This window comes from Panthera onca, chromosome C2, assembly GCF_046562875.1.
Source record: "Panthera onca isolate mPanOnc1 chromosome C2, mPanOnc1 haplotype 2, whole genome shotgun sequence".
NCBI classification, from domain to species: Eukaryota; Metazoa; Chordata; class Mammalia; order Carnivora; family Felidae; genus Panthera; species Panthera onca.
In genome coordinates this window covers 109154679-109169844 of record NC_138347.1, presented here as the reverse complement: position 1 = coordinate 109169844, position 15166 = coordinate 109154679, and the positions used below count along the sequence as shown (strand labels likewise).

Sequence of the window (15166 nt, the reverse complement as noted above, 5' to 3'; positions counted from 1 at the left end):
CTTAAAAGAGTAAGATTGCTATGGTTTCTTCCTGCTCTAGAAATCTAGGACTCATTCCTACATTGACATCAGCATAAGGTATTCAATACACAGTGTGCACCCTGCTGTCATGTAGGTTATACTAAGCCAAAGGGAAAATTAGTGGCAGATGCTACCAAGGTTCTAGGTCAAAGTGTTTTTTATTTGCACTCCAGAACAAATAAAATTTGTCTTCAATTAAAGTAGATAAAATGTGCATTACCCTTATTTCTATATTTATGTCATTTTATATTTCTGTGGCCCTTCCATCTTCCAAATGCTTTCAGAGGCATTATACCAGTAATTCTTATAATAACCTTATGAAGTAAGAAGTAGTATTATCTCTAGTTGCTAAAAAGGAAGTTGGGGTTCATAGACATACAAGATTATAAAAACGCTTGCCTTATATGCCTAAAGCTTCTTCTGACTTCTGTTTTTATGTTGCAATTCAAGTATCTTACAGTATATTGAATGTAGTAAGAATCACTGAGATAACTTCCAACTCAGAGACTTATTATGTTATACTAAATTTTGAGGCTAATAGTATTTCCCTAAGTATATGCATAAATACACACAATATAGGAGCAAGCATGAGTTTGACACTTAACACAGTTTTAACACTACAGATATGGCATCAAAACTCAGGTTTCTTCTCTCTGGTCTTTCTAGCTCTCAAAGAACATTTTTCAACCTTATATCCCCATCATTTGAAACAACTTCCACTAACATCGTTTAATAATAAATACAACTCAGGTTTGGTGAAAATTAGAATCTACTAATTTTAACACACTATGAAAATGAATTGATCTCTTTAATCTACGATATATCATTTAAAACTGTTCTGGAATTCAGAAGAAAGATTTCTTTAAAAATAGTCTTGCTATTCAGTAAGATTAATACCAAGATAGGCAGTCAGTAGAGAAAAATTTTTTCACTCAGCAAAATGAATCATTAACCTGAATAATTGAAAATGTGTTAAGTAACATATGAAATATATGCTCATGAAAAAAATCTCTGGTAAGACCATCTGTATGTGAAAATATCTACCCTGAAACAAGACACCTTAAATTCATCTACCTTATATATATGACTAGAAAAACTCATTGCAAATGTCCATACTGTTTCATTTTAACTTTAATTCAGTCTTAAAGATCACTTATATGGTCAAAGTAATGGAAGTCATTTTCATCATTACTTCCCTGATGTGCAAAGCAAGAGAAACTTGACAGTATGCTGTGCATTTCAACTTACTCCTATATTCAGCATACGAAAGAGTTGCCAAACATATTAAGACAAAACTCTAAATGGAAAATCCTTCTGACAAACTGCATGTTGAGTTAACCAAATCCCCAAACCCTACCCTATTTCTATATAAAAGATCCTTCCAAGGCTTAGAAAACTCGGTCATGCTCAGAAATCTCATCCATGATCTATATTTTGAATAAAAAGGAAGCATCAACGCTGGTTACTGTGAACATGACACACTGAAGTTGATACCATGAACTAGCAACAATCTCAAGACAGGCTCTCAGCGCACTGGCATGATAAAGTCACATTTGAGTAGACACACATGAATAATCTGAAATGACAGACGAATTTCAGTTTGAAGACAAGTTTAGAAGACATTTCTTGACATGTCATTTATTCTGTCTGAACAGGCAGGAATATTTCTTATAATTCAAGAACAGTGTCCATCTATTTTAAATTTCTGATCTCCTAACTCACACTTTCAAATGTTTCTCTCATGCTACAGGAGCTGACAGACTCTAAGAACATGATACATGGATTCTGCCTCCATTTTATCTATGCTGAGTACTTATACCATGTCATTTTATAAAGCTAATTATTTTCACTATCCATGACCATCTTTAATTGATACAAATTGGGAATGATTCTGTCCAGATTATTGTAAAAAGTTAAAATACAGCTTTAGTCATTTTCAAACTGAATAAGACTTGGAATGTTAAAATTAAAACTCACTATTCCTAAGTGTCAGGCAAATAAAATTTTCAAGCACATCTATATCCTTGACTTGTAACCTAAGAATACAAATGATTTTGTCACTGACCACTTTATTACAATGTACCCCCAGTTCATCAGCATGCAAATTCTACTGTTACAAAAAGTACACATTGGCAAGAAAAAAACACTTTGCCTGATCAAAAATACTTTACCTTTTCATCTCATATCGAAATAGAATACCTCAAATATGTTGTCAAGAGTTCAAATAAATATTTAAACTTAATTAAACATAATATAAAATAAGAAATATTTACCATCTTTTACTAGGACTATTACACTTACCTTAAAATTAGTAGTATGACTCTTACCTTTTTCTGGACTCAAGTTTTTATACACTTCAAGGTCTGCCATTAAATTTAATATTGTTATACATTATTGGCAAGAGCAGTAAAATTTCTCTCTAAAGGCAAAGCCTTTTTCTGATACACATCTCCAAAAAGGAAAAGAAAAAAAAAAAGGCAAAGAAATCCTCAGCAGCCCCAGGAACTTGGCTCATTCTGCCCTTTATGGCATGAGGAGATCTTCACAATCCAGGCTTTACAGTGTGGAGAAAATAAATCCATGAGATATGATTATAGAACTTTGTCCCAAACTGAAAAGCACAGCCAGCTAAGAACACTGGAAGCATCTGCTCAGGGCTGCCGCTATTGTGGGAATGCAGGCGCTGTGGCTACTTTGGGTATGAGACATGCATGCTTAGTGCAGGGCTTAAAACCCTCCAGGCATTATGCACATTTAATGTCTGGGAAGTGTAGGTCTTTAACCATCAAAGAAACCCTCCTCACCTACAGAGGCCATTGAGAAACACTGATTACCATGGTAGTGACGCAGGCTGAATGCAGAAAATGAACATGCACACACACAGAGAAACACACAGAAGCACACACACAGACACGCACACTCTCGGAAGCAAACATCACTCCATTGGAGGCAAAACCAAGCCATTAAAAAATAAGCTATCTGTGGTCCTCTACACTGTACACTACTTTTGTGCCAGTCAGGGTGAGCACATATTATTGGCAGCATTGAAGCTTTTCCTTGATTTTTGTCCTTATTCCACACACAAACGTAGCAATGATTATAGAAAAGACTGGAATGTTTCCAACTTAGATTGAACGAGGTGACAGTTTCAAAATACTTGGCAGTAAAGGCTACTTCTCAGGTAAAAATCACATGCCTGTGGGTAAGGGAAGTAGCAAGAATGGGTCTGAGAAAGCCAGTTTTTAGTGAATGAACAAGCATATTATTAAAGTACAATTTTCCCTAAAATATACATAAGAATTATTTGTATGTTTTAATCAACTTCTTCACAGAGATAGGTAGACAGACAAACAAAACAGGCAGGCAGGTCTTTCACAAAGCAATTTACTGTAGTCTTGCATTTAAAAGCTCTAACTAGGTCTCTCCATCCCGAGCATTAACTCCCTTACTCCAGAATTCTCTACTATCAGGGCCTCTTGCCATTTTCTTCTCTCCAGCTTCAGCTGTGCCCCTGAGACTCCCATTACCACCCATTCTGTACATGCCAGCATCAACCCCTCTACTCCACTCCCATTAGGACCACATAGCCCAGATCACTAACCCATCCCTCTCCTCAGAGGCATCAAGCTCTACTCCATTCCTATTCACCTGTTTCCCAACTGAATTGCCCCTCACCCAATTTGCAAACCCCACTGTTTACTCTTAAACACTCTGAGAAATCTGAATGTCAAAGATGTATGTGCAAGTACATATAATTAGGAGATCCTTCTTGCAAGACTGCATCTGATATACACAGAAAGAGAGAGAGAGAGACATATACACCTATCCAAAATAGCAGTTAAGAGTCTAGGAGCCCATCTGCCTGGGTTCAAATCCTGACTCTGCCACCAACCATCTGTGTGACCATGGGCAAGTTATTTAAATGGTCTGCTCCTCGATTTCTTTATTTGCACAATAGGCATAATAATAGTTCCCATTTCAAATGTTATTGCAGGAATTTAATACACATAAAGTGCTTAGAATCAATTATTTTATATTATGATGATTATTATTATCATACTATGGTTATTAGTCTTGAAATCCTTTACATCAACACAGAAATGCAGTGGGGTTCACTGTTTAGTCTTAATGAACCAGTACTTTGAAAGTAGAGTGGTAGCCCCAAATTTGAGGTATCTCAGAAATTCCCACTCCTGTTAAATTCAAACGTTTAATACTGCCAGATAATCTTATACAAAAAGACAATAGTGTTCCCATAACACAAAATTTGTGCAAAGTGATGGATTTCTAATTCCTGTGACTTATCAGAACCAAAGCCACCTGAAAAGCAAAAGGCATCTTTCGGTCAATCTCTCACTGCGTCCGGGAAAGAGATGGAGGCCAAAGTGCTCCCAAGGGAGGCTGGGAAAAACCTCCCTTCCCTTTCCCTTCCAAAGATTCCCCACCACAATCTTGTGATGCTAACACAAGGTAGGGTCAGGAGAGAGGAAGGGGGCAAACTGCTCCTCCCCCTCCTCATCCATAGGGAGTTTTCTCCCAATAGGTTCTTCATGCTTCTGGCCCTCTAGCCCTCAAAGCTCCCCAGGCTCCTCCCTAGAAAGGCTCAAACATGAAGCCCACCACCACAGCGATGGGCAGTGCCTCAGGTTTATCCTGAATGGGATGGTGAGCACTCAGCAGCTCCACAGAGCAGGTGGGGGAGCTTTTAGAAAACAGGCATGGCCCATGAGTATGCATTTGACCACCAAGGAAAACTCAAGGATTTTTTAGAGTTCAGAAATATCTACACCTTATTAAATATCCAATTCTTCAGCAGCAGCAAATAATTCTCTATGCAGCCCGTTTGAAAGACTCCTTTGAAACACCTATTCTAGGGTTGGCAGAGACACTGGATGACTAACACATCGCCCCCTAGTTACTCCCCAGAGTTCTCCCAGCAGAAGGTCATGTATAAAGTCGACGTCAACAGGCTTTAAGGGGTGGTGATGCTTCCTTTGACTGGATCACCGCAAGAACCATACAGCTTTAGAATTCTTAACTTCTTACCTGAAATTCTCATTTGAAAAGACTGGGCCTTTTCCAGATTAGTTCCAGCACAGCAGTTGGCATACAAAATAGGTACCTCATTAGATGTCTCCAATTTCTAGTCATTAGACCTAATAGGAAAGTCTCTTCCACCAATCAAGTGAAAAAGAAAAGTGTCTCCGAGTTCAGCTTCTCAATTTACAATGAGTGAACGACTTTAAGCCCCATCTGACGACATTTTCCTCACCTTTCACACCTGAGTTCTACTTCAGATTTCTTACAGAAACATCACAGAGTAACAGGCTACAGCATGGGCTTCAGAGTCAGATGGAGGAAAATCTGAGTCCCAGCTTTCATGACCTTGCGGAGTTACGGGTGGGGTGGCCAGGTAAAACAGAACACCTAGTTAAATTCAAATTTTGAATAAACAACAAAAATTTTTTTAGTATAAGTATGTCCCATGCAAAATTTCCTGTATTTTTATTTGTTAAATCTGACAACCCAACTGAGGGGGCCTCTCTGAGACTAAAATATCCTCATGTGGAGCCTGTAGCACCCACCTCATAGGGTATTTCTGAAGGGTAAATGAGCTAGTATAGGCCAAGAGCCAACTCCCCGTACTTGGACAAATAAGTATGCAATATCCAGAAGTTAAGTGAATGGCCACTCCAATCACTGGGTGGATATAACTTTATTTAATTAAGTCACATGCTAAAGAGGTTGTACACTATACTGTCTCCACACACACCTCAATCTCACCAGCCACATAATTCCAAATTGAGACCAACTCAGGGCAAAAGCATGGCATATATCGCTGCCTCAAGACTCCCAAGTCCAATCAGAAAGCCTACTGACACCAAACATGGGAGCCACATCACTTCGTGAGGCCATTATTATAAAAGCTACCATTTACCAAACACCATAAACATTACCTTCTCTAATCTTCATGAAAATTCTGCAAGGAGATCTATTAGTATTCTTATTTTAAATTTAGGTAAGGAGACAGATTCAAGTTGGACAAGATGCCCAAGATCATACAGCTGTGCTAGAACCAGAATTCGAACCCAAACTAACTCTAGGTCAGGCCCTGTCCACCGGCTCCATGTTTCAGGCCAGATGAAAACCATCTAAAGATTTCAGGCCTAAGTTCAGAATTCTTCACTCTCCCAATTAGAGAATGTTCCTCATTGTCAGAAGCTGTTAGGGCCTCTGGCTTAGGAACACAGAGATGCTTAGTAAGTAAAATCATCTGGAAAACCATCATTTCAAATTAGCCATGCAATTTTTTATGTTTTTTAAGTTTTATGTGCATTCAAAGTAGTACAAAAGCAAGTGGAACTCAGTGGTAACTTCACAGTGAAAGAGCCTCTGGGTGGTACCGAGCCACATCCTTGCACAGAACCTGTCCTTTACTCTCAAAGCACCAAGGTAACTTAGTGAAGGGTTGATTTCACAGGAACTTTCACACACTGCTGATAAACTGTAAGTTAAGAGCATAAATTTTGGGGAGCCTGGGTGGCTCAATCGGTTGGGCGTCTGACTTTGGCTCAGGTCATGATCTCGCGTTTCATGGGTTCGAGCCCCATGTCGGGCTCTGTGCTGACAGCTCAGAGACTCGAGCCTGCTTCGGATTCTGTGTCTCCCCCTCTCTCTGCCCCTCCCCTGCTTGTGCTCTCTGTCTCTCAAAAAATGAGTAAATGTTAAAAAAAATTTTTTTAAGAGTATAAATTTTAACAAACTTATTGCAAAGTCAGGAGGCAATATGCAACAAGAGTCATAGAAATGTTTATATTTATTTTAGTCAATAATCATTACTGCTAGAAAGTTATCATAAAGCTATGAGAAATATAAAAATCTATGTACAAGGATATTTCATTAGTATTAGTTATAAAAATAACTGTCAATCTAAATGCCTATCAACAAGAGAACGATTACTAAAATATACATTCATATTTTAGAATTCTATCTAGCCATTAACAGTGTTCCAGACATTGCATTACCTGAAGAATGTCTGACATACTATATGAAAAAAGGAGGGGCACCTGGGTGGCTCAGTTGGCTAAGCATCCAATTCTTGATTATGGCTCAGGTCATGGTCTCATGGTTCGGGAGTTCCAGCCCTATGTCAGGCTCCACGCTGTCAGTGCAGAGCATGCTTAGAATTCTCTCTCTCTCTCTCTCTCTCTCTCTCTCTCTCTTTCTCTCTCTCTCTCTCTGCCCCTCCCCTGCTCACACTCACACACTCTCTCTAAGATAAATAAAATTTTTAAAAAAGAAAAAAGATACAAACTAAATATACGATTTTCATTATGTAAAATGTGTATATAAACACAGAATGGAGGACTAGAAAAATATATGAAAAAGATTAACAATGATATCTCTAGGTATTTTTATTTTCTTCTGAAGTTTAACTACATTTTAATATTTTAGAACTAGCATTTACTTCTTTTGTTCAGGAAACAAAATGACATTTTTTAGAGTACAGCCAGTTTAGTAATACTCAACTAGGGAAGAAATAATCCCTTCCCACTGGTGTATTGAAACAATGAAGAAATGTCTTTGAGAATTACTGACATTTATGGAGCACTGACTATATTTCAGACACTGCTCCTAGCATTGCATATGCCTTATTTCATCCTTACAATGCCTGTATAAGTGAATTAAGTATAATCCTTTCTCTAGTTTCAGATGTGGAAACTGAGGCAGAGAGAAGTCAAGTCACTTCCTTGAGCTGGTCCAGCAAATGAGTCATAGACCTGAGATCTGAATCTCCACAGCCTGTATTCAGGACCAATGCTCTTCACCACATAAGACAGTACAGAGATCCTGCGATCTATTTTTTCATCTGAAAGCCTTGTACAGCAGCACATAGAACTATTAGAGCTTAATTCCTTTTATGAAATCTCACTGTGCGCTCAACTACACAGGGAGCCCCAAATCCTCAATATAATGTAGCAAAATCACCCATATAACTACACAAACAGATGAAACCCCAACAAGAATCCTACACATACATACCAATTCAAAGAGCTAGATTTCAGGATACCCCCAAATGGATGCTCCAGGGAGATCCATGCTACCAGGATGAGCGAGCACATTTGCTTCGGTAAGTCAGGGGGATGCTCCACTGCGGCATTATTCTGCCTGAGCCTCCCTTCTTCACCCCAAGCTGGCTCAGGTCATTCTGGGGACACTGGGCACCAGTCCTTCAACAAAATCCCCTGACCACTCCAGACCATCTGTACTTACTAGCTCTCTTAGGAAATACCTGGCTCTCAAGTAGGGGCAGCGCCATCAAATTAGTCGGTCTATGCAAATCACAGACATCAAAGAAGAGCAGCTAACTGAAGGGTAGAGATCTTTGCCCCTGAGGGTCTATTAATCTATGGGATAGCACTGGAAATCTGCTCTTGGTTTATATTTACAATGGACTCAACTAAGGAAAGTTACATGGATTAAAAAGAGTAGGGATCCTATATCCACTCAAACCAGCACAGCACACACCCATGACCTATTCATCACCAATGCATTTAAGGAGATCACTATTATATGAAGCTCAGAAACTCCTGTCAGGACTATCCCAGAAAACTGCTAGAGCTTTTGCATCAAGTGCCATGGAACAAAACAGAATGTTACTATGAGTTCATCTTCAAAGAAAAAGTTAAGGTGCTCCACAAAGGGGTATGTAATGTCCTTAAACGCTCAGTGGCAGGAATCATGATAACCTTGCCACTCCTGTGTGGTGCTTTCCATTCTATCCCTTACAAAGCCCTTTAAGGAACAGATGCCTCAGTGAACCTGGCAACAACTATATGAAGTGGGAGAGGCACCAGGATCATCTTGCCTTACAGATGTGGAAGCTGAGCCTCAGAGACTCTTCATGACTTGCCCAAGATCACAAAAGTAACAGCAGGGTGGGAGGGAATACCTGAAACTGGACTTTCCAATCCAAACACAGGGTTCTTCCCCCATATCGTGTATACACCCTTAACATTACTGCCAGCAAGAAATAACTGCTAGACAATAGAGTATAACCAGAACTGTAAACCCAGTGCACTACAAAAATGTCATCTGAGAGCCAAGCAAGATCTGGAGGAACACAGGTTTCTATCCAATGACTGTTAAACTATGCTGAGAATGGCAGAAACAAGGATTCTATTTAGGCAGCAGGCTTACCATGGCTGTTTATTCATCACTGGAGACAGAGAACTACGTATTCTGATGATATGGAACATGTCCTATAGATCACACATGCTTGTCAAATAAACCAGTTTGGATTTCTCCTTCATTAAATACCTGATGTGCATCAGTGGGCAGTAATTGCTACACATTTTTAAACGTATGAATCCCAAAACAAACTAAGTATTACCCATATTTAATATTGCTATGTTCCACAGGACAGAGATGAGCCACCCTTTGGCCCCACTGCCTCTTTGAAATGATGTTTCCTTGATGATTTATTGATCTCTCTCTCAAGACTCTTGGCGTTAAAATTAACATTCTCATTTTTTTGAAAGATGACTATTGGTCATGTCACTTTAAATTTTATAGGTTAGCATAAAAATGTACAGACACATCACTATCAGTTTCATGAAGATGCCAATATAATTCAAAATAAAATCCTTGATAGGCTCAGAGCTTGATTTCAGTTTGAGCTATCCACAAATAACTGAGACCTCACGAGCAAGTTTTTGTACACAGGCCCTGTAAGAAACCCAGGAGCTTGCAGCCAGTGAACACTTAAGGCGCTTGAAATGCTTTTGGTAGAGACATGGAAAATGTGAAAACTGACACTTGAGTTTCATGAATTCATATCTAGATATAAATAAAGGTACCTAGACTTTATAAAGTCAGCATCAATTGTTTAGATATCTACCATCAGTTCTGATCAGTGTTAATTATAACATCAAGAGAGGGGAATTAACCAGAGATAGGTAGGCACATGGGAATCTCTAATAGTTGTTGACAGTGACATATATTAAAACAAGTATCTTCTCTTGGGGCTGAAGCTTTAATTAAATTCTCAAAACTTAAGTAGTGACACATTCAAACTCCCCCACAGCACTCAGGAGACATGTGTATCACTGAACAGAGAAGCCCCTTTACCTCCCCCCTTGGGAGGAGAGACTGGACAGATGGAGTGTAAGAGTCCAGAATTAACCCGAGGTACTTGTACTCTCCAGCACTCCAGCCAAAGCAGGACCATTTGCTTATATAATAACCATGCTTGTGCCTATCTGATATTTTAGTAGAGGACGTTTTACATGCCTTAATCTGACATCTCTGAGTTTAAAAAAAAGTAAATGATATTATCTGCCCAGGCATGGCTTGGCTTACAGTCAAAGAGGGATTATAATATGTGCATTCAAATGGGAGGCACACGTGGTCATCATAATGCAAACCCCCTTATCCGTTAATACTGAACCCCAGAACACTACCTATATATACAGCTTGGTCCCATGAGGAGTGCAAACACAAAGATAACCGTAGGAGAAAGGAGTGAGGGAAAGGGGAGAAGGAGATTCTAGATTATTAAATGACCTCCCTCTAAGCAAAGCTCTTCTGAGTACAGAGTGGAGAGCAACTCATACCCCTGAATGCAGTCAGTAGTCCCAACAGCTCAGGCCAAACAGACAGCAGCCACATCTCTGGAAAGTGTCACACGCCACCCAAAGCCAAGGCCTGGTTAAGTAGGGACCAAACTGCAAGGTTCATTCTTCACAGCCAGCTGACCCCAGCCCCAGCCTGCTTCAGAGCTGTTTTTGCCTCTGTGCAGCTGACCAGAGACGCTCTTGAGAACAGGAAGCAGGTTTCAGGGAGAACTGAATGGCCATAAGCACCCTAAAGGACAGGAAGAAGATGCACTCCTCTGAAACTCTAATCCCATAGTGTCTGGGAAGGATATTTTAACAACAAAAGATGACCTTCAGGGCAAGGATGACCTTAAAAGACCGAGGCAGAGAGACCCCGGCCCTCTTTCTGGAAGAAAACCAAGGAAAAGGATTGTACTGACTTCTCTGGTAACAATTTTCAATATGTCACAATGCAAACATTATCACAACAGTCTAAATTCCTAACCTAAATTACTCTACAGAATTGAAAAATCGACCCCTTTGTTGCTTTCTTGATGAGACAGAATATGGTCATCCTCCACACCTTCAACAGTGCATTTCCCACGTATTCCTTTCCAGTCTCTCTTCCCTGGGTCAAGGAATGTCATTTCTTCAGCCTTTCTTTCCTCTTCTATTATTTCCCCCAACAACAATCCTGGCTTATTGATCTTTTTTCTGCCTAATAGCCATCCTATGTAGGTGGGACATAGCCACAGGGAGGACTACAACACAAACTCCAAAAAAAGGAACAGTAAATTTCCTGTCTACAGATGCACTCCCGGGGCCTAGAGTGCGTCAGGCCAGTTGTGGGCACCAAGGAGGTCTGAGAGCAGGGAGACCCACCTGAACACAGAAGCTCAGATTCCAGAAAGCTGTCCAACTCCCAGGAAGACTCTGGGAATAAAGCAGGACCTCAGACCCCAAAGGATGATGGGAGGAATCCAAAACTGGGGAGCATGAAGAAAACCAGTTACTGCAATAGGAGTATATGTTAAGGCTGAATGAGGGAACGACCACAGGAAGTCTTTTCTCTATAAATCTGAGAGAAGATGAAGATGGAAACTACTCATGGGCTGTTCCCTTGACACAAAAATTATTATCAACTTATTAAAGTTTCCCAAATGGCCTTCTAGTAAACACATTAGCCCAGAGATTTAGGATGAGAGAGAGAAATAGCCTATGGTACCAAAAGAAGGTAGAGATCCTTAGGAGAAAAGGAGAAAGGGAGTTCCAAACCAAAAGAAATTAAGCACAGTGGGGCGAGAGTTAGGGGTACGGAGTAGTTGAAAACTATGTGACAGCTATCAGATATGGAATCAAAACGACACAAGTTCAAATCTTGTTCCCACCAGCTAGCTCAGCAACCTGAGCCAAATTATTTTAAATTCCCCTAAGCCTCAGTTTCCGTATCTACAACAGTACCTACGGTATCAGATTCAGAAGTTCCTAGCCCAGTATAAAAGTCCTCTAAGCAGGACCAGCTACATAATCTCTGGGTCCAGTACAAACTGAAAACATGGGCCTTTGTTCAAAAATAAAGAATTTTAACAGGGCACCTGGGTGGCTCAGTTGGTTAAGCCACCGACTCTTGGTTTCAGCTCAGGTCATGATCTTCACAGTTCGTGAGTTCAAGTCCCATGTCAGGCTCTGTGCCAGCAGTGTAGATCCTGCTTGGGATCTTCTCTCTCCCTCTCTCTGCCCCTCCCCTGCTCGTGCTCTCTGTCTGTCTGTCTGTCTGTCTCTCTCTCTCTCTCTCTCTCTCTCTCTCAAAATAAATAAATAAACTTAATTTTTTTTTAACGTTTATTTATTTTTGAGACAGAGAGAGAGCATGAACGGGGGAGGGGCAGAGAGAGAGGGAGACACAGAATCTGAAACAGGTTCCAGGCTCCGAGCCATCAGCCCAGAGCCCGGTCTTGAACTCACGGACCGCGAGATCGTGACCTGAGTTAAAGTCGGACGCTTAACTGACTGAGCCACCCAGGCGCCCCAATAAACTTAATTTTAAAAAAAATAAAGAATTTCAAGATGGCAATGGTAAAGCATTAAAGCAAGTACCCGTCACACACACCTCGGGCAGCCCAACCCTGAGAACTTAGTTGTTGTTGTTGTTGTTTTAAGATTTTTTGTTAAATCTTTTATTTATTTTTGTGAGTGCACAAGCAGGGGAGGGGCAGAGAGAGAGTGACGGACAGAAGATCCAAAGTGGGCTCTGCACTGACAGCAGCAAGCTGTATGTGGAGCTTGAACTCACAAACCGCGACATCATGACCTGAGCCGAAGTCTGTGTCACTCAACGAACTGAGCCACTCAGGTGCCCCATTTAGTAGTTTTTATGATGCCATAGCATTTTCTCTATGTTTGTTAGTGTCCTTCCCCAGGTCTGTTTCCCTATAGAGATCAGATTTAAAAACAAAAAACTTTCAAAAATAAAGGACCTAAAAAAACATTTAAAGGGCCTTACCAATTTTAAATTAACTTAAGTTGATAATCGTGCCATGATTATAAAAGGTAATATCCCCATTCTTAGGACGTATATACTGAGGTATTTAGGGGCAGACCATGAGGTATGGAACTTATTTTCAAATTATTCATAAAAAATAATTTGTGTGTGTGCGTGTATGTGTGTAGAGAGTGAGTGTACAAGTTTGCATTGATAAAGCAAATGGTGTTAAAGTTAACAGTAAATAGTAGGGCACCAGTAAGTAGGGCACCTGGGTGGCTCAGTCGGTTAAGAGTCCAACTTCAGCTCAGGTCATGATCTCGCGGTTTGTGAGTTCATGCCCTGCGTCAGGCTCTGTGCTGACAGCTTGGAACCTGCTTCAGATTCTGTGTCTCCCTCTCTCTCTGGCCCTTGCCCACTCATACTCTGTCTCTGTCTCTCTCTCTCAAAAATAAATATTTTTTTAAAAATTAAAAACAAGTTATCAGTAAGTAAATCTGGGTAAACACAAATGAAGTTTCTTTGTTGTATTCTTATTCTTGCAACCTCAATTCTTGAGGAGCCAATTACTTCCAAAGAAAAAGCTTCCATAACATAAAGTTCCCACGTGAGCTTGGGGGGAGTGGAGAGGGAGGAAGAGAGCAACAGCAAAGGAGAGGCAAGGCTGTAAGCTCTATACAGACAGGGGCCATTTCAACTTTGTTAACTGCAGAATTCCAGCATAGAACTTAGGTCAACAAACATTTAAGGCAGGAAGCAGAAAGGAAGCAACATCCTGTGCTCAAACTAGCTTGGGGAATAAGGACCCAGGGCAGGGACAGATGGTTGATAGTTATACCAGCACTTGGGAACCAGCAAGCTGCCTCCATTTAGCATGAGACCAAGAATCGTGTGAATATGGGCGAACAGTAGCACATGGTGTGTACCACACCCTGCACCACACTGAACAGGGCCTTAGTTCTTATCACTTGCTAATAGTTCAGGCAAACTCATCTTAGGCCCACCATTTGACCTTCCCAGGCTTCAGGATCCTCACTGACAGAATGTGGGAGATTACGAGTGCATTCACTTACTGGGCATCTCCCACATGCCAGGCCCTAAAGTCACATTCCCTGTTCTCTACAGCTTTCATTCTAGAAGGATCTCACAAACTGGACGCAGATTTTCTCGAGATCCTTGTGGTCTTTTCCAGCCCTGAAAATTCCACACAAAAACTATGGGGCTTTTTACTTAAAAAATAGCACCAATATTATGGTATAACCACTCTGAAGTAGTCATCAAAAATGGAAAAAAAAAAAAATAGGGGCGCCTGGGTGGCTCAGTCAGTTAAGCATCTGACTTTAGTTCAGGTCATGATCTCACAGTTTGTGGGTGCGAGCCCCATGTCGGGCTCTGTGCTGACAGCTTAGAGCCTAGAGCCTGCTTCAGATTGTGTGTCTCCCTCTCTGCCCCTCCCCCACTCATACCCTGTCTCTCAAAAATGAATAAACATTAAAAAAAAAAAAGAAAGAAAATGCATACTCTCCTAAAGGTGAAAATATATTCAAGTGGCCTATGTTTAACTTTTTTAAATTTATTTTTATTTTAGAAAGAGAGAGAGTCAGAGGAAAGAGAGAGAGAGAGAGAGAGAGAGAGAGAGAGAAAGAATCCTAAGCAGGCTCAGAGCAGAGCCTGACGTGGGGTATGATCCCAAGACCCTGGGATCATGACCTGAGCCGAAATCAAGAGTTGGATGCTCAACCAACTGAGCCACCCAGGAGCCCCTATGGTTAACATTTTTTTTTTTAAATCTACATACACATGGGCAGTGAAATGCTTGAGAACATATACAATTAAGCCTTCTACCAATAATCAACTTGATTTTTAGCTACCAAAATTCTTGTTCCTTAACAAGGTATACATACAAATAGTAAGAATTTCAAAAATTTAATAAAGCTCTGTGGCTAGAAAAAAAAACATTATAAAAGATAGAAATACTTTTTAAAGCAATAAATTTATCAATGAGAAAAATAACTGTAAAGTGTAGAATAATAATTAGTATTAAAATTAAAACATCCGAAGTGTT

The 15166-nt window shown here is 40.2% G+C and overlaps 1 protein-coding gene across 8 annotated transcripts in view; it reads right to left on the bottom strand.

Annotated features, from left to right (window-relative positions):
- The window catches only part of PLCH1 (phospholipase C eta 1), a 218498-nt gene that overhangs the window by 154562 nt on the left and 48770 nt on the right, over positions 1 to 15166 (bottom strand). Inside the window, exon 1 of one of the 8 annotated variants that reach the window (XM_078432226.2) lies at positions 2349 to 2828. The exons of the other annotated variants lie outside the window; for them this stretch is intronic. Within the exon in view, the coding sequence (XP_078288352.1) occupies positions 2349 to 2391 (43 nt within the window). The 5' untranslated portion in view covers positions 2392 to 2828. Of the gene's footprint in view, positions 1 to 2348; positions 2829 to 15166 lie in introns of those variants that run through there. 8 annotated transcript variants of the gene reach the window in all.